The sequence below is a fragment of the Rhincodon typus genome, chromosome 11 (genome assembly GCF_021869965.1).
Source record: "Rhincodon typus isolate 14 chromosome 11, sRhiTyp1.1, whole genome shotgun sequence".
Taxonomy (NCBI): Eukaryota; Metazoa; Chordata; class Chondrichthyes; order Orectolobiformes; family Rhincodontidae; genus Rhincodon; species Rhincodon typus.
In genome coordinates, this window is record NC_063342.1 from 71,918,374 (window position 1) to 71,937,182 (window position 18,809).

General features: G+C 41.6%; 1 protein-coding gene across 1 annotated transcript in view; it reads left to right on the forward strand.

Moving 5' to 3' along the window:
• LOC109934128 (guanine nucleotide exchange factor DBS) overlaps positions 1–18,809 on the forward strand; it is a 93,626-nt gene that overhangs the window by 43,736 nt on the left and 31,081 nt on the right. Inside the window, exons 8-13 of the mRNA XM_048602544.1 lie at positions 22–91; positions 1,962–2,054; positions 4,827–4,919; positions 6,708–6,833; positions 10,645–10,866; positions 16,473–16,565. Coding sequence (XP_048458501.1) covers positions 22–91; positions 1,962–2,054; positions 4,827–4,919; positions 6,708–6,833; positions 10,645–10,866; positions 16,473–16,565 — 697 coding nt within the window. The remainder of the gene's footprint in view (positions 1–21; positions 92–1,961; positions 2,055–4,826; positions 4,920–6,707; positions 6,834–10,644; positions 10,867–16,472; positions 16,566–18,809) is intronic.

Below are 18,809 nucleotides of genomic sequence, written 5' to 3' on the forward strand. Positions count from 1 at the left end.
TGTTTCCTCCTTTCTACTTAGGATATTCCTGAGGGAATTGGAAAATTACGTAGACTGCCCGGAGTTGGTGGGACGGTGTTTCCTGGAACGGGTATGTAAAGTCCGTTTGAGTTATGCTTTATTGCACCAATGCTTCAATACACTTTCACTGCCAGACACAGGACTGGTTTCACTTGGCTATAAGCTGTTATTACAGAGAGCACAAGTTCACCACACTGTTTTGAAACAATATCCTCATTATAAATGTGTCTGCAGGGACATGTGACCCATTTCCATTCTGTCTCCCATTGCCACCCTGGCATACCCTTATCTTCACCCTCCTATCCCTCTTCCACTTTCACTCCCTCTACCTCTGTACCCATTGGATGCTGTAGTGCAAGAAGGCAAGTTACTCCCAACTTTTCAAAAGTAATTAGATGTGTTCGGTAAATACTGGTTTTGCCAGCAACATTTGCTTCCCAGTCACATGTAAAACAAAAGGCCCTTTCCCATTCCTGTTCTCTGTTGCAGGCCTTCTTTCAACAGAATGGACACCCTCCCATTTCTCACATTATGTTCTGAATGCCAATTTTTGTTTCTTTTTTTTACCCACTCATTTAACCTGCCTGCATCTCTTTGCAGACCCATTGTATCCTCCTCACAACTCGTTTTCCTAACTATCTTTGCAGTTTCAGCAAACTTGAACACAATAGAGTCAGCCCCTTCATCCAAATCATTAATATAGATTATAAATATTTGAAGTCCTAGCACTGATCCCTGTGGCACTTTTATTTATAGTTTGCCAATCTGAAGATTACCTATTTATCCCGACTGTAAATTTCCCTTTCAGAATTGCACAATGACTCTGCTAGATTGTATTAGGCCTTTCTAAATATCCTTATTTTTCAATTTAACTAACACCTGTCATTAAGGAAATGCTTATCTGGCCCATGGTTTCCTGCTTTCAGTCTCCCTCCTTTCTTTAATAGTGGTGTTACATGTGCAGTTTTCCAATCTGCTAGAATATTTCTGTGAACCTAGGGAATCTTAGAAGGTTACAGTCAATGTGTCTGTGATTTATGTAATCACTCTTTCGAAGACCCCAGAACACAAACTTCTCTTTCAAAAGTATTTTGCAAACTAGTCTTCCAAATAACCATTTCTGTTTGACTTAGAATCACAGAATCCCTACAGTGTGGAAATAGACCATTTGGCCCACCGAGTCTGTGCTGACCCTCCGAAGAGCATTCCACCCAGACCCAGCTCCTAATTCTAACCCCTTAACCCCACATTTCCCATGGCTAACTCACCTAGCCTGCACATCCCTAGACAGTATGGACAATTTAGCATGGCCAATCCACCTAACCTGCACAACTTTGGGCTGTGGGAGGAAACCGGAGCACCCAGAGGAAACCCAGGCAGACACAGGGAGAACATGAAATCTCCACACACAGTCACCCAAGGCTGGAATCGAACCCAGGTCCCTGGCGCTGTGAAGTGGCGGTGCTAACCATGGCTCCGTGCCCTTGTCCATTGCAGATTTAAATCTCTCTCAGTCGCACTGCCTTTTTAATCAGCTGCAATCAATTATTGCTTAATCTGTCCTGGTATAACTACAGTGAGGGTACATATAAACTCCCACAATGTTTTCTGACCCTTGGTAATCTTAATCTCCACCCCTACTGATTCTACTTCCAGATATTCTGAGCCAAGATACTTGTCCTTAAGGACATAATGGGAGTAAATCATGTCGTAAGACATCTGAAATGTAAGATACAAATGAAATCATCCTGCTGCTGAGGTTTAGGATTCTATTCCAAGATGCTGTGTATGTGTACAAAGACTCTTGTTGAAGTGACCTCTGGGAAGAATATTGCCAGTCATTAAACCAAGTAGCAAACTAATTGCAGTGACTGTAAATTTCCAAGCTATCATCTTTAAAGTTGTGAAAATCTTGAAAACCAGATTGTTTCTATTTGTAGATGGAAGACCTTCAGATTTATGAGTGGTACTGTCGGAATAAACCCCGCTCAGAAAGCTTGTGGAGGCAGTGCTCAGATTGCATTTTCTTTCAGGTACTTGTATCTTTTATAACTGACTTATGCTCCTGCTGTTATACTTGTTTGTTATTAAATTGCTTGGACTTTGAAGGTGGTTAAGATGTGAGGCAACACATATTTGAGGACAATGCTATCAACTAACTGCATTTTTCTTGACTCTGCGGGCCTGTTAATTACAGCTGTAGTTTTCCAAAGTTGCATTCGCCAAGCCTACTGTGCATTTTACGAGCTGCCAAGTCGCAGAAATACAACAGAGCCTGCCTGTGTTGACTATACCTTGTTATTGAAGTGGCTTCATGTTCGGGATGATTATTATCATTAATTTGTGAAATACCAGCATTGCTGGCTTTCCTCTCCGTCACTAATAGACCTTGGGGATGTGACAGTGGGCCATCTTTTCCCACTGCAATCTGTGTGCTATACACAGTGCTGTTTTCTGGGCAGTTCCAGGATTTTGGTTCAGTAACACTGAACAGGTAAAGTATATCTTCAATTCAGGATTGCTATATTCCCATGGATCTGCTGTCCTTGTCCTCCTATGTGTTAAAGATTCTGTGCTTAGAGGTGTCTTAGGTAAATTTTTGCAATATACCTTGTAGATGATATACACTGCAATTGTGCTGTGCCATTGTTGGAGAGAGTGGATGTTTAAGGTGGTCTGCAGCATGGCGAATGACATTGTTTTGTTTTGGATAGCTTCAAGTTTCTTGAATATTGCTTGTGCTGCACTTGTTGAAGCAATTGAACAGTATTCCATCTTGCAGTTGATAGACAGGATTTGTAAGGAAGGAGGTCAGGTACCGCCACAAAATTCCCAGGCTCCGACCACATGTTATCCCCACACTACTGTTAACTTTCTGGGACTCTCGGGATGTAGTTGGTGAGGGATTTGGTGATTGTAATGCCCTTGAATGTCAAGGGGAGATAGTTAGTTAATAAAGGCAAAATACTGTGGATGCTGAAAATCTGAAACCAATGCAGAAAACTGGTATGTATGCTAAGTTGGTCTGGGACCATCTGTAGAGAGAGAACAAGAGTTAACGTTTCAAGTCTGGTATGAAGTTAGAACAGAAATATATTGAAAAATAGGTTCTCTTTTATACTTTTTGATAGGGACAGAGGAGCAGCAAGAAGACGAGAGCTAGTTAAGCTCTCTGTTGCAATTATCTGACATTTGTGTAGCATGAATATAACCATGCATTATGGATTTATGCAAGAGACTGCCATTCACAGATCTGAGAGTGATCTAAGGTTTGCTCTAGGTGTCTGGAATCGGCTTTTATTGTGCATGTTTGATCTGAATTTATCCCCTTGGCTTCTTATAGGTTTTATTGCTTTTTTTTTGCCATTTTTCCTTAAATGTTTGTTTTCCCTGCTACTGAGTATAAAAAAGATTTTGTTGACGTACAGCTGTGTTCATGATTTCTCTGGAGGGGTTTTCTGTCCAGAGATTCTTCCTTCACAGCAGTTGTTCAGTTCAGTGGATCTTTTAGCTGTCCCGAGGTCTTAAACTATGTCAATGGTTTTTTTTTGGAAAGAGAATTTTTTGAGTTCTTCTGTTCTTTAGACAATTTCAGGTCTGTTTCACCTGTCTCTGCCATGATTTTCTGGGCAGAGTTTTCATCTTTGGTAGTTTGATTTTTAGGCTACACTTGAGAGTTGGGATTCGTAATGTTGGTCGGAGGTGGCAGTCAAAACCCGTCTTTAAGCTTGGGCTTCTATAGAACTTTGCATATAGTGTCAATATGCAATAAACAACTGTACGTGATAACTGGAGATCTACCAGGTTTAGATCTTATTATATCCTTAGGAGATGTTACCTGCATGAGTTTCTTTCTTTCAAATCACATTAACTCCTCCCACAGTGCTAATTATGCCATGTGGGAAGCAGTTGTTGCTTTGTTGTAAGGTTACTCTAGGCTCCTAAAGTCCTGATGCAAAAACCTTTACAGTAGCTCTCTGAGACACTTTTTTTTTCTGCGGTACAAACAAAACGCATGGAGATATTGAGGATAAGGACAAGTAATTCACCTCAGTCATAATTTGCAGAGGGTACTATACATGGCCCTTTACAAGGCTGATATCTCTGCACAGACATTGTGGAGCCAAGTTGTAGGGATTTTGTATTTGGGAGTGATGGTAGGTGTAACTGCTTTTGTTGTCTGTGCAAAACAGAGCAGTTAGATCTGGTTAGACTAAGGGAGAGGTGGCTAAAAAGGTTGCATCATGATATGGGGTCAGAAATCAAATCCAAACTTTGATAGATTGGAAGATTGTGAACATGACATTGCTGAGTTGCTTCTTTGTATTGTCTGCAGGGAAAGGGGTTCCGGCAATGGGCAAACCATTAAATTACCTGCACTTTACTAATTATGATTGAGAATAACCAAACTGTTAGAGGAGAGAATGAAAATAGTTGATAAAAGTTAAACATATAGTATAAAGAGTGAATGTGTAAGACACTGAGTATATGGAAAGAATTCATCCTAAACACTGTTTCCCCTTCTCCCACAACCAGAGGGAAAGTGAAGAAAAGCCAAGCATAGCTAAGTTCAGAACTGATTTTGAGGAAGTATTCTTCACACACACTGTGTAATATTGTGTTTAATGCTGAATGAAGTACTGAGTGTACAAAACATGCATTATTTCAGCACAACTGATATTAGATCAGAGTTCCTTTGTGACATTTTTGTAGTGGGATATTTGGATGCAGATTTCTAGTCATTACTTTGTAGTTTAAATGTTAGTGTCGAAACTATGTTTATTCAACTTCCCATTGTGTTTCAGGAATGTCAGAAAAAATTAGAACACAAGCTGGGTTTGGATTCATATTTGTTGAAACCTGTGCAGCGGATAACCAAGTACCAGTTACTGCTAAAGGTAAAGCATTGCAACAGTAGTAAACAGAAAAGAACTTTGAAAAAGTGAAAAAGGTGCTGATGTAAAAACAGACTCCTATTCAGCAGCAGTTTTATAATGCGTAGCCTTCCAACAGTTAGGCTGCACCGATTCCTCACATAAGCAGCAGGGGCTGATGGCATCATCAGGGGAACTGGACTACTAGATTTTACTGTCTTTGTCCAGGCAAGTTGAAGCTACAGATGGGTGTTTCTTTGACATCTCACCCCCCAGTGTCCTGACTCCTACGTGCCATTGTCATGGAAAGAACATTTACTGAGGTACCAATCTTTTGACAACTTTACGCACAAAGTATGGCATCTGGAGTCTGGACGACAACATCGCTCTGCAGTCGATCTGGCTGTTGGGTTTGTTCCATTTTATTGTTCCATTATTAAAATAAAACACTGTAGACACTGGAGATCTGAAACAAAAACAAATAGATGACGAAACTCAGCAGATCTGGAAGCATCTCTAGTAGGAAGGCAGGATTAACATTTCAAGTCTGGTTCTGATGAAGTATCACTGGACTCCATGTTAATTCTGCTTTCTTCCCACAGATGCTACCAGACCTGCTGAGTTTTGCTAGCAGTTTACACTTTGTTCAATTTTAATATTATTCAATAAGGCAGTATTTTGGCCTTGAGCAAAGTGTATTTACAATTAATCGAGAAACAGACATGAAAGATGGATATAGAGGTGGTAATTGTTGATGTTTAGTTGATAGTATTTGGTTTGAGGTTTTATATAGAACCAAAGAATAAGCAGAGCATGAATGAGAGAACTCGTGAAACACCTCAGTAACATTCCAAAAACACAGATTACTAACATAAAAACTGAACCATTAATTCAAAGGGCAGACCATTCACATAAAAAAAAACAAATCATTCACATTAAAAACAGTCCATTTGCTCGATAATCAGGCCATTCATACAAGACACTGGGTAATCAATAACAAAACAAAACTAAAACCAGTGAATATCCAACACAAAAAAACACGTACACAACCTGGAAATATTACAATTACATGGACAAAAACATAGAACATAGAACATTACAGCGCAGTACAGGCCCTTTGGCCCTCGATGTTGCGCCGATCTGTGAAACCAATCTGAAGCCCATCTAACCTAAACTATTCCATTATCATCCATATTTTTATCCAATGACCATTTAAATGCCCTTAAAGTGGGCGAGTCTACTATTTTTGCAGGCAGGGCATTCCACGCCCTTACTACTCTCTGAGTAAAGAACCTACCTCTGACATCTGTCCTATGTCTATCATCCCTCAATTTAAAGCTATGTCCCCTCGTGCGAGCCATCACCATCCGAGGAAAAAGGCTCCCACTGTCCACCCTATCTAATCCTCTGATCATCACACACCTTTGCATTCAAAAACAGCATAACAGCTGGAAAGTGAGGACAGGGACACCTGGAGAAGATGAGTTGAGGGCAGAACTGCAGGGAATGATCTGACAAAGCGGAGGGCCTGTACCTACATTTTGCAGCGGGTGCAGGGGTGAGTCCAAGGCTGAGGAAGAAGGAAGACATTCAGAAACACTGTGGTTGATGCAAACTTCTTCATTATACATAACTGTAACTTCCAAAAAAAATCGTAAGAGTCATTACTTTTAATAGTTTCACCTATTAAGAGGTGGACTTGAATAGGATGAACACAAGACTTCTGTCACACAAACAGACTGATGATTGTTCACTAGTACCTCAAAATGGTGTGTTTATTCGAGGAATTGATGCATGTGCCTGAATTAACAGGAGTTGTTGAAGTATAGCAAAAACTCTGATGGAGCCAAGGATCTGCAGGAAGCACTGGCAGCTATTTTGGGAATTCTGAAAGCCGTGAATGACTCTATGCACCAGATCGCCATCACAGGATATGAGGTATGAGACAAGTTGACCTTCACTAAGAACTGTGGGTGATCTGATGCTACCCACCATGACACCTCCAAAGATGTGCAGGCTAGGTGGATTGGCTGTGCTAAATCGCCCGCAGTGTTCAGGGATGTGTAGATTATAGGGGGATGGGTCTGGGTGGGACGCCCTGAGGGTCGGTGTGGACTTGTTGGGCCGAAGAGCCTGTTTCCACATTGTAGGGGTTCTATGAGTTACCTCTGGCATTGATTCCCTTTCTTAACACAAAGTATGTGAGGTGCTATGACTATATTGCCAAACAGTTTCTTTCATAACTAGTATATCAGACTAAATACAGGCAGTTAATAGCAATATTTTGTCAAGGCTAACAATGCTTCATGAGAGCCAGATTGTTTAACAACTAAAAAGACATTGATATCCTTGACAGTGAAAGGTGAGGCTGTGGCAGACAAGGATCTTGTTTCACTCCAGTCTTTCTGAGAATGCGTAAGGTGTTAATTCCCCAGCTAATCAGCCAAGAGGGTTATTCTTTAAATAGGAGGTTGGTGAGTTTAGTTTCATCTGGCATGTTGGGGTGTGCAAATTGGTGAAACAGAAGGGCAAAGTAGTCAGTCTGTTGCTTGTAAAGAGGCAGCAAAAAGAATCTTTGGCCCTTTTGGTGAATACCTTGAGAATAATGCATGTGTATTCAAGCTCAGAACTATAGCAGGAGTCTGGAAATGTTGTGGATTTGGGTAGCGCCTGGGGAGGGGCAAGAGAAAAGCTGGCAGAAAATAGTTGCCCACAGGGACGATAGGAATGGCGGATTTAAGCGAATAGATTTAGAACAAACCAATATGAATCCTGGGAAACACCAATTACCCATGTTAAACGGATATAGAGTTTTGCATTTTGGGAAAGTTAGAACATCTTCAGTAATGAGAGAAAATGAAGTGCATCTTTTTTTCTGAACGCAGCCAGTTTTGGGTCAGCATAAGGTAGCTAGTTTGCATTGCAATATTGGTGGTTGCGTTCAAGAATGACAGAGGTGCACAGAGCATCAGGTATTCTCGACCAACTTTCTTAAGATGATCATGTCTGCTAGCTGTGATGTACACTGTACATGGCCACCATACTGGTTGTAATTTATTCTGTGTATGAATCAGTCTGCGAGCCATGATTCACATTCTACAGTGTGATTTGTGTTGTGTGTGATTCCATTGAGTTTTGGTTTGTACTGTATCTTGGTTTCTCTATAGCTGTGCACCTCGCCTATACATATTTACTTATAAATTTCTTATTTCTTTGTTGCAATTACCGTCCAAGCTATTTAGCGTCATCTGCGAATCTGGCTGTAGTCCTTCTCTCTTTGCATCCAAGTCATTAATATAGATTATAAATAGTTGGGGCCCGAAGTCCAAACACTGTGGCACACGGCTAGATACATCTTGCCAGCCGGAAAAAGACCAATTTATCCCAACTCCTCTGCTTAGTTGTATTACTCAGGTGTTAGAGATGGTTTTTAAATCAAATAGTGCAAGGAAGTGATTATGTGAGATGTTATATGTTGAATCAGAGGAAAAGAACAAAGTAGTGATTTGGATAATGGTGACTGATGTGTGGCAGGAAGTGACAGAATCTACAAAATTGACTGTTCCAGCGTCTTGGAGCTCCCTACCGAACAGCCACTTTGTGAGAAAGAAGGGAGTTCCGCATTCCCGATAGGAGATTTTGATCAGGGAATGCAGAGAAATACTTCCATTCTGACAGTTCTTTCGTAGCCCGTAACTGTGACAAACCACGCTACACCACCAGTGCCCCCCCAACTTCTCCCCACCTTTTCACAGTAGTCAGCTGTCATTTTCTGAAATTTAAAGGCCATGCCAGCCACTTTGAAGCTATTGCTAAGATATAAAGTACATGAGATAAGTGTGATGTTAGGTTGCCAAATGATTTTGGATCCAGGCTACAAGATATCTGATTCAGTGCCTAGAGTAGGTCAAGATGAGTGGGAGAAATGGGGGAGGTCAGGTCAGACCAGGCTCAGCAGTATGGGTGGGGGTGACTGGTTGGGTCAGGCAGGAGGGAAGGACGTGTTAGTTTTGGGGGAGGGTGCTGTTGGATCAGGTCCAGCAGGGTGGGATGGAGGGTGGGAGTGTTGGATCCCATGAGGTTGGCAGAGATGTAGTTGGGCGAGTGTGAGTCAAGTATTTTTGTCACCCCCACCCACACTGCTGAGCCTGGTCTGACCTGACCTACACCATTCATGGACTCCATTTCTCCCTCTCATCTTGACCTACTCTAGTTTTTTTTAAATTATTCATTCATTCATGGGATAAGGGCGTCACTGGCCAGGCAGCATTTATTGCCCAACCCTAATTGCCCAGAGGGCAGTTCAGAGTCAACCACATTGCTGTGGGTCTGGAGTCACGTGTATGCCCAGACCAGGTAAAGATGGCAGTTTCCTTCCCTAAAGGGCATCAGTGGACCAGTTTGGGTAACAAGGTGTGGAGCTGGAGGAACATAGCAGGCCAGGCAGCATCAGAGGAGCAGGAAAGCTGACGTTTCGGGTATGGACCCTTCAGAAATTCAGAAATGGGTTTTTCCTGACAGTCAACAATGGATTCACAGTCATCATCATTTATTGAATTGGAATTCCACCATCTGCCAAGGTGGGATTTGAACCTGGGTCCTGAGAATGTTATCTGGATTAACAGTCCAGTGATAATACCACTAGCCCATTGCCTCCCTATGTATGTGGTCAGTTTAATAGTTACACAGGAGTTTGATTGTATAATCAATAGTCTAACTTTCTCGAGGAATTACCTTGCTTAATTTTGTTGGAATCATCCAAAGTTTCAGACCTAAATGAAGACTTTTGGACGATTCAAGTCTTGGAGGAATTGTCCAGCAGAAATTTTAATTTCCTGTGCGCTACAGTGGAGATTCTACAGGGTCCCCATGTGCAACTCAACTATGCCAGAGTAACAACTGCCTGGCCAGTGTTTTTGATGCTTCTGAATGTGATGGGAAATTCTTGCAATGATCTATTAGAGTTATTGATAGATGGGTGTTAGGTGGCCATTGTTCCTCAATTTTTGTTACTTTATTCACATTGAAGGAATGAAATTTGTGATATTTGCAATCGCAAAACCAATTCTTATCTCAAAAAGTTGGTTGGCAAGCTGTTCACTTATGAAAGTCAGTTTTATCAAATTCAAACAAAGGACTGAATCTGTATTGTGATCAAACTCTTTTGAAGCCAAGGTCAAGTAAATGGGCAGCACAGTGGCTCAGTGGTTAGCGCTGCCGCCTCACAGCACCAGGGACCTGGGTTCAATTCCAGCCTCGGGTGACTGTCTGTGTGGAGTTTGCACATTCTCCCCGTGTCTGCGTGGGTTTCCGCTGGGTGCTGTAGTTTCCTCCCACGGTCCAAAAATGTGTAGTTTAGATGGATTGGCCATGCTAAATTGTCCAGAGTAGGAATGTGCAGGCTCGGACTAGCCATGGGAAATGCAGGGAATACAGCGATAGGTAGGGGGAGTGGGTCTGGGTGGGATGCCCTTCAGAGGGTCGATGTAGACTTGGTGGGCTGAATGGTCTGCTTCCACACTGTAGGGACTCTGAACTTGTGAACCACAGAAGTGGTTTTAAGCTTCATTTGAACAATAATTGATATTAATTGAAAATTTCAGGCAGGGCGCTTCACTTGAACATGCCCTATGCAGAAAGAATCAAAGTTTGAGGATATTGAGTTACTCCGATAAACTGGATCATAAAAATTGTATTTCGATCATTTGATGTTTTTAACACGGTGCTTGTGATTTCTCTTTTCTAACAGGGGAATTTAAATGAACTCGGTAAGCTTTTAATGCAAGGTTCATTCAACATCTGGATAGACCATAAGAAGGGGCACGCAAAAGTCAAAGATCTAGCACGATTCAAACCAATGCAGAGACACCTGTTCCTCCATGAGAAAGCATTGCTTTTTTGCAAGAGAAGAGAAGAAAGTGGTGAAGGGTATGAGAAAGCCCCCTCCTACAGTTATAAGCAATCTTTGCATGTAAGTAATGTCTACTTCATATGAATAAAGCAATTTTGGTAAAGTTTCTTTCCCTTTGAGTCAATCCCTGGTTAAGTTATTATAACTGAGCTGAAATCGATGCTAATCTCATATCTGCTTAACCTTTTCATCACGCAGAACTGTACTCCTCTGTAGATTTTAGTTGTGTCTGCAAGCACAAACTAACCTAAAATGGTGAAATGCCCATTATTCACAATTAAATTCCTTAAAATGGAACATGATGTTAATTTGAAATTAACCTGATTACCAGTTTCAAATTTGCCACTATCATTATTCTGCATTTTGTATTTTATTCTATACATTTACAAAGAACCTTTTATAACCTCAAAGTCCTAAAGCATGTGCAGTGAATGATGTAGTTTCAAAGTTCAGCGGCGAAAGTAACGTAAGAAATAACAGCCACTGTGTACATGATAGAGTCATGAAAACAGCGGTGTGAGAATGATCAAATAATTTACTCATTGATGTATGTTGAGAGCTGAACATGAGCTGTACATCAGAGAATGTATTTTCTTTCAATAGCAGCATGGTTTCTTTTAGTGCCATCCGAGAGGCTAGAGGAGGCCTTAGTATAGTATCTCATTTTGTAAAAAGGCAGCGTTGATGTGCAGCGCTCCCTTGGTGCTGTTCTAAAATCAGCTTTAATTATATATTTAAGTTTAGTTCGGGCTTGACTTGAAAGTAAAGAGATAGCATAAGCAGACTGAAGGCAACCACAGGGGTCTGACAAGTGCTAAAGCAGGCTATTTACAAGACCAGGAGACAGAAAGGATTGCAAATGCTTGAAGCTAGAGTCAAAAAAAAAAATGTGGAGCTGGAAAAGCACAGCAGGTCAGACAGCATCCGAGGAGCAGGAATGTCAACGTTTTGGGTCGGAACCCTTCTCCAGGGCGCTGCAGGTCTGGGAAAGAGAAGCTGTGAGTTGGGGCAGGGTCAATTGCAGGGAGAGAAGATGTCAGTGCATTTGCTGTGAACGTGAAGTTCAGAATCCGCAGGGAGAAACATTTCTGGAGGCCCTGGAGGTGCAGAGGATAACAGTTGTCACGGTTGGGTCCAAATTGTGATGGTCTAAAGTGGCATGCAACTGGAAGCACTTAGTTACCATCCCACCAGCATCCACATCCAGAAAATCATCAGATGCCATTTCCGCCACCTTCAGCAAGATGCCACCACCAGACACGTATTCCCCTCCCCTCCCTCGTCCTCCTTCCGCAGGGACTGTTCCCTCTGGGACACCCTGGTCCACTCTTCCTTCACCCCCAACACCTTCCCACAGCCCTATGGCACCTTCCCTTGTAACCGGCGATAAAGGACCCTGAGCTTCCAGTTGCCTGCCACTTTAACACATTACCCTGCTCCCTGGCCAATATCTCTGTCTCTGGCTTGCTGCAGTGTTCCAGTGAAGCCCAACGCAAGCTGGAGGAACAACATCTCATTTTCCGCTTGGGGACCCTGCAGACTCGATGTCGAGTTCAATAATTTTAGGGCCTAAACTCTCCCATGTCCCAGCTCCCCACCCCACACACCAGGTCTTGTTACCACATAGCCTGCCATTACACACCCCCTGTTGTTGGTCACTAACAATCTCCATTAACAACTAGTCACCCTTCCAGCCTGATAGTTAGCAACTCCTTTGTCCAATTGCTGTTTTCTCTCTGTGGCCTCTATACTTTATCTTATCGTTTACTCCCTCCCCCATTTCCCTCCCTATTTTCTGCACATAAACTGATGTTTTCCCAGCTACCATCAGTTCTGAGGAAGGGTCACCAGAACCGAAATGATTTTTTCTTCACAGATGCTGCCAGACCTGCTGAGCTTTTCCAGCAACTTCTGTTTTTGTTCCTGATTTTACAGCATCTGCAGTTCTTTTGGTTTTTTTACCAGTCTGTTATCCTGTAGCCATGCCTCTATAATGGCTACCAGACTGTGTGTACTTACTTCTGTAGCACTCAGTTCATTGTTCTCAGTTTTGTTTCAAATGCTGTGTACACTGATGTGGAGTCATCAGTTTTATCTGTTATTCTTCTTGTAACATCTAGCCCTGTTGTATGGATTTACTCTTAGGTTTTTACTCCGGTATTGTCTCCTGTTACAAACTGTTCATTTTCCCATATTACTTTCTTCCTTTTTAGCTTGTCTCTGCTCTTTGATTTGCCGTGTTTTCCCAAATTTGACCCCATACCTCCGCTACTTAGTGTAAAAATCCTCCCTACATCACTATTTATGTGACTTACAAGAATACCAGCCCAGCACAGTTCATGGTAAGTTGTGGATCCCAGTTTCTCCAATACTGGCGACAGCGTAGACAAACAGGAGGCTGGAAGAGCACAGCAAGCCAGGCAGCATCTGGAGGAAAGGAGCAGTTGGGTATTACCCTTGCCTGATGATCCAGAGCCTACTAGTTCCACATCAGTCTGAGCCATTCATCTATCTAACCTAGTTTGATCTGTGCGAATTTGCAAATGTCTCAGTTTACAATCCAGAGATTATGACCTTGACCTTCTGTTTATTTGGTGCCTTGCTCCTCATACTGACTATGCAGAACTTCCTGCCTCTGTCATTGGTACCTGCATGGATCATGAAGACCATATCCTGCCGCTTTTGCTGCAAGTTGTTTTCCAGGCCTGAGCAGATGCCCTGAACTCTGGCATTGGGCAGGCGACACAGCATTTTGGACTTAGTATGGCAACTGGTCTGTCCAAGCTAGCAAGAAATTGTAGCGAGTATTCGAAACGCAGCCAAGCCCATCACGAAAACCAGCCTTCCATCCTTTGACTCTGTCTACACTTTATGCTGCCTTAGGAAAGCAGCCAACATAATCAAAGACCTCTTCCACCCCAGTTATACTCTCTCATCCATCGGGCAGAAGATACAAAAGTTTTAGAACATGTACCAACAGATTTAAGAACAGATTCTTCCCTGCTGTTATCAGACTTATGAATTGATCCCATATATTAGATTTGATCTTTCTCTGCACCTTCTCTGTAACTGTAACACTATATTCTGCATTCTGTTCTATTACTTGCGCTCTTTGGCTTAGAGAAGATTGTGAATCCCTCTGACTATATTGTTCCCTACTACTTGTTAGCCCAGCCCACTTGAATAGCTTCCTGTACAATGCTGATATGGTAATCCACTCTCAACCCTCATTTGAAAGAACTGTAAACCTATGTGTTTTTTAAAATTCATTCACGGGATGAGGGTGTTGCTGACAAGGCAGCATTTATTGCCGATCCCTAATTGCCCAGAGGGCAGTTAAGAGTCAATCACATTGATGTGGGTATTGAGTCACATGTAGGCCAGACCAGGTAAGGATGGCAGTTTCCTTCCCTAAAGGACATTAGTGAACCTGATGGGTTTTCCCCGACAATCGGCAATAGATTCATGGTCATCATTAGGCTCTTAATTCCAGATATTTATTCAATTCAAATTCCACCATCTGCCATGGCAGGATTTGAACCCAGATCCCCAGAACATTACCTGGGTCTCTGGATTAATAGTTCAACGATAATACCATTGTCTCCCCTCGATAATTGCAAATGCTGCGTCTCTGAGTCTCCTGAACTGCCTCACTTGCTGTCAATCTCTCCCATCCCTGACCACTGATTAAAGTAGATAATCCACATGGACTGCAATTGTTCAAGAAGGCAGCTCACCACCACCTTATCAACGGTAACTAGGGATAGGCAATAAATGCTGGTCAGCCAGCAATGTCCATATCCTATGAGGTGAATAAATACAAAACACAAGCCCAGGTAACATTCCCCTTCCCTGATGTTTCACAATATCTGTAGTTCAGCTTTCAACTTGAAATGGTAGGCTGAAGTTGTTGAAATTTCAAGTAATTACTGAAACTGTTTGCCCTGGATCAAACTGGGATCCAGGAGCAGCCATGCTGCAGCTGTGACACATCACCCATCCTGCCGTCCTTAAGTTTATTTTAATTAACTAATTACTTTATAATGTATTTACTTACATTTTCATGTATTAACCTTACCATCAGTTGCTCTACTATTTTGAACTGTAGGAACATCATAAACCTTAGTTACTTACCAGAAACTCATCAAGTAACTAGATTTTCTTCCTGTAGCAGAGTAAGGACCACATCCTGGAAGTTGAAAAGTTAGAATAAAACAAGAGGAGCAGTACACTTCTTTCACTTCATGTCCTAACTCCCATAATGGTAACCCTGTTGTAAGTCACACATAAGTGCAATTGTTCATTCAGTTGGCTGTCTGTATTATATGCTCCTAATACAAAAGGCCTGGCAGGTTGAGCTAGAGGAACTGGTTTCAGTTGTTCCTTTAACTAAATAAGCACAATGGCTCTTCAAGTAAAGCCCTCGTTAAAGCCTTAGACCATGTCTGGAAACTTAAATTTAAATTGTAGACCACTGTTAAATGCTAACTGAAAACAAAATTCGATTCATTCAAAAAGACTAAATCTCTCTTAGCCACCACCTGCTAGCATTCAGTCTTTCGGAGCACTGGATCCTACACCTTTAAAGAAAAATTCTGGCTTCTATGCTCCAGTAACACCAAAAGTAAGGTTTTTATGAATTAAGCACTGCATTCACATGACCCTGCACAGTTTGGGGTTCCTTCCAGACTCCTCCGATATGGATGAACTTTGATATAATGAACAATAATGTATATTCCTGTAGCTTGCAAGAGCAGATTATAGCATTAACAAGGCTCTGGAATGTTAACATTTCCATGTTCAAGTGTTTGGATACCTACTTTCACGCATTCTCTCTAAAATGTGTTAAGTATAAGAGCTTGGCAATAAGTTATTATTAATTTCTATTCAGATTGACTTGAAAGCTTTTTCCATAATAAACACACAAAGTTATTAAATTTCTTAAAAAATAAATGATACATTTTGAAGAGTACACAGCATCCGACTTAGAGGAACATTTGAAGGCCTGTATCATCCTTTTAATTATTATTAAAATATGCTGCTGGCAAGGTCAGCATTTATTACCCATCCATAATTCTCCTTGAGAACATGATTGTGAGTTGTCTTCTTGAACTATCTGGTGGAGATATGCAGTAACAGTGTTGTTAGGAAGGAATTTTCAGAATTTTGAGCCCGCAACAATGAAGGAATGGTGATGCAGTTTCATGTCAATTGCTTTTTGACTTTGGAGAGGAACTTCCAAACAGTGCTGTTGCCAAATATTTGCTGCCCTCATCCTGCTAAGTGATAGAAATCAAGGGTTTGGAAGACACTGTTGGAGGAACTTTGGCGAACTGCTGCAGTGCAACTTGTGGATGAAATGCACTGCCACCACAGGCAGTAGAAGGACTGAACGTTTAGATGGTGAATTGACCGCTGATTTACAAGGAGGTGATAATACTACATAGATGGTGGGGTGAATTGTTAGTATATTGAAGACCGAGTTGGATTAGCACCTGGAGAAACATTTGATACAGTTACGTATGCAATATTATCTCCTGAAGACTAATTCTAGTTAGATACATCTCATTGTTCTGTACCAGTCCCATACATTCTATTGTTTCTTTGTAATGAAGCCTTGGTGTTTGCAGAAACATCACTACATAACCATTTTTTCCATTTTGCAGATGAGCACTGTTGGTATCACTGAAAATATTAAGGGAGATAATAAGAAATTTGAAATTTGGTACAATGCAAGGGAAGAGGTTTACATTGTACAGGTAAGTGTGAGCCAAGGATCAAGAACCATTCAGGCCTTAAAAGGCAAACCCGTTGGTTCACTGGTACATTCAAATCATCTCATTTAATTCAGAGATAGGAACTGCCAATGCTGGAGAATCTGAGATAACCAGGTGTAGAGCTGGATGAACACAGCAAGCCAAGCAGCATCAGAGGAGCAGGAAAGCTGACGTTTCGGATCTGGACTCTTCTTCAGAAAGGGTCCAGACCTGAAACGTCAGCTTTCCTCTCCTCTGATGCTGCTTGGCCTGCTGTGTGCATCTAGCTCTACACCTTGTTATCTCATTTAATTCCTGTTCTTTGGAATAGTGCAACATTATTGCCACTCTTGACAATAGCCCTTTACTATTTAAATAAAGCATTGGGTTGAGAAATGAAGAGCTGTCGCTCATGACATAATCATGAGATAGACATTGGCCAAAGGAGCATGTATTGAAATTCAATCCACGATGGACATTTAAAGAGTAAATCTTTTTTTTCAAGTTCAGTTTTACGGAAAGAGTCAGATTCTAAACTAGCAGGCCTTGAGTTAAAATAACTTAGTTAAATAGCTGCTGATAGATGGTTGAGAGATATTTTGCCACTGAAACCCGAACTGAAAAGGTGTTGATTACTGCAGCAGGAAGCTAAACCACAAATAAGACCCCAAGATAACTCTAAATAAGAAAAGTAATTTCCAAACAATCGACATGAAGCGCAGTCAATGTGAGGACGACTTTGCCTAAGTAGTACATCTTAGAGCTTGATTCGGATGAGGAAAAAGGTGCATTAAACAGGTTTACTGCAAGAAGTAATGTACAGAGGGTGAGGTGGAGGTTTTCTTAATTTTTTCTCCGTTTCCAGAACTTGATATCTGGTTTGTTCAGCAGAATGAGTAGGGAGATTAGTATTTGGTATTATTAAGATCTGTAAGCTTTATCATTATTGTAAATACTACCTTGTTTCATCACTATTGCAAAATTTATCAGCACTGCTGAAACACCAGTGTTCCGGGGAAACATACAAACAAGGATCAAGGGTAGGCCACTTGGCCTTTTGAGCCTGTTCCAGCATTCAATCTGTTCATTGCTGATCTGATTTTAACCTCAACAGCTCATTCTTGCATACCTTTAATAATCTTTCATCCCCTTGGTAATCAAGAATCTATCGAGCTCTGCTTTTAAAATACTTATAGATTGTGCACCCACTGTCTTTTGAGGAAGGGAATTCCAAAGGGACACAGCTCCCTGAGAGGAAAAAAGGTCTGTAGCAAGTGTTTGTAGCTGTGGGAACTTTGGCTCAGAGATATTGAGCTGAAGGCTGAGTTATAGAAACAATGACATATCATAGAGGAGTGATGTTACCTGCACGCTTTATTCCAGAATGCAGGGCATTCATACAGGATCTTCTGATTCTATCAGAGACAGGAGATGTTACTGCCAGAGAGAGAGCAAAGGGGACCCAGAGCACAGGAGTACAGCAGCCTCAGACTTTACAGTTGTTCAAAAGGTTTGTGGTTTACTCAGCTTGTTTGGATTAGAGTAAATGTTGCAGGCTGCTAACTTGCACTCCAGTGCAGTACAGGAAGCCTTACAAGTGAAAGGAGTAAGAAGGGATGTAGTAGCTGTAGGGGATAGTAAAGTGAGTGGGTCGAAAGGTGTTTTTCATTTACCTGCATGTTGTTTGGAAGCCTGTGTCAGGTGGCATACCACAGGGTTTGGTTCTTGCTGTTTGTTATGTCCATTAATGATCTAGACATGCATGTGGGAGGTTTGAACAGTAAGTTTGCACATGACGACACCAAAAAATGGTGGCGTGGTAAGAAGCAAGGAGGAAGACAACTGTGCAATATAGACCAGCTGATCAGTGGGTGGAACACTGGGAAATGGAGTTTAATCCTGAAAAGCGTGAGGTAATTCATTTTGGCAGCCAAAGGAATACACGTTAAATGGTAGGACCCTAGGAAATACAGAGGATTAGATCCTTGAAGTCAGCAGGACTGGTAGATAAAGTGGCTAAGAAGGCATATGGAATTTATTAGTCAAGCAATTAAATATAAGGGCAAGGAGGATGGAACTGCACATAATGTTAGTTAAGACACAGCTGGAGTATTGTGTATAGTTCTGGTCGCCACACTAAAGGAAGGACATGACACTGGCACCAGAATTGGGGAATGTGGGATCTCTACATTTGGGATTGTCTAGACCTGAACTGTACTACAACTGGTGTTCCTGTGAGCCTCTCAA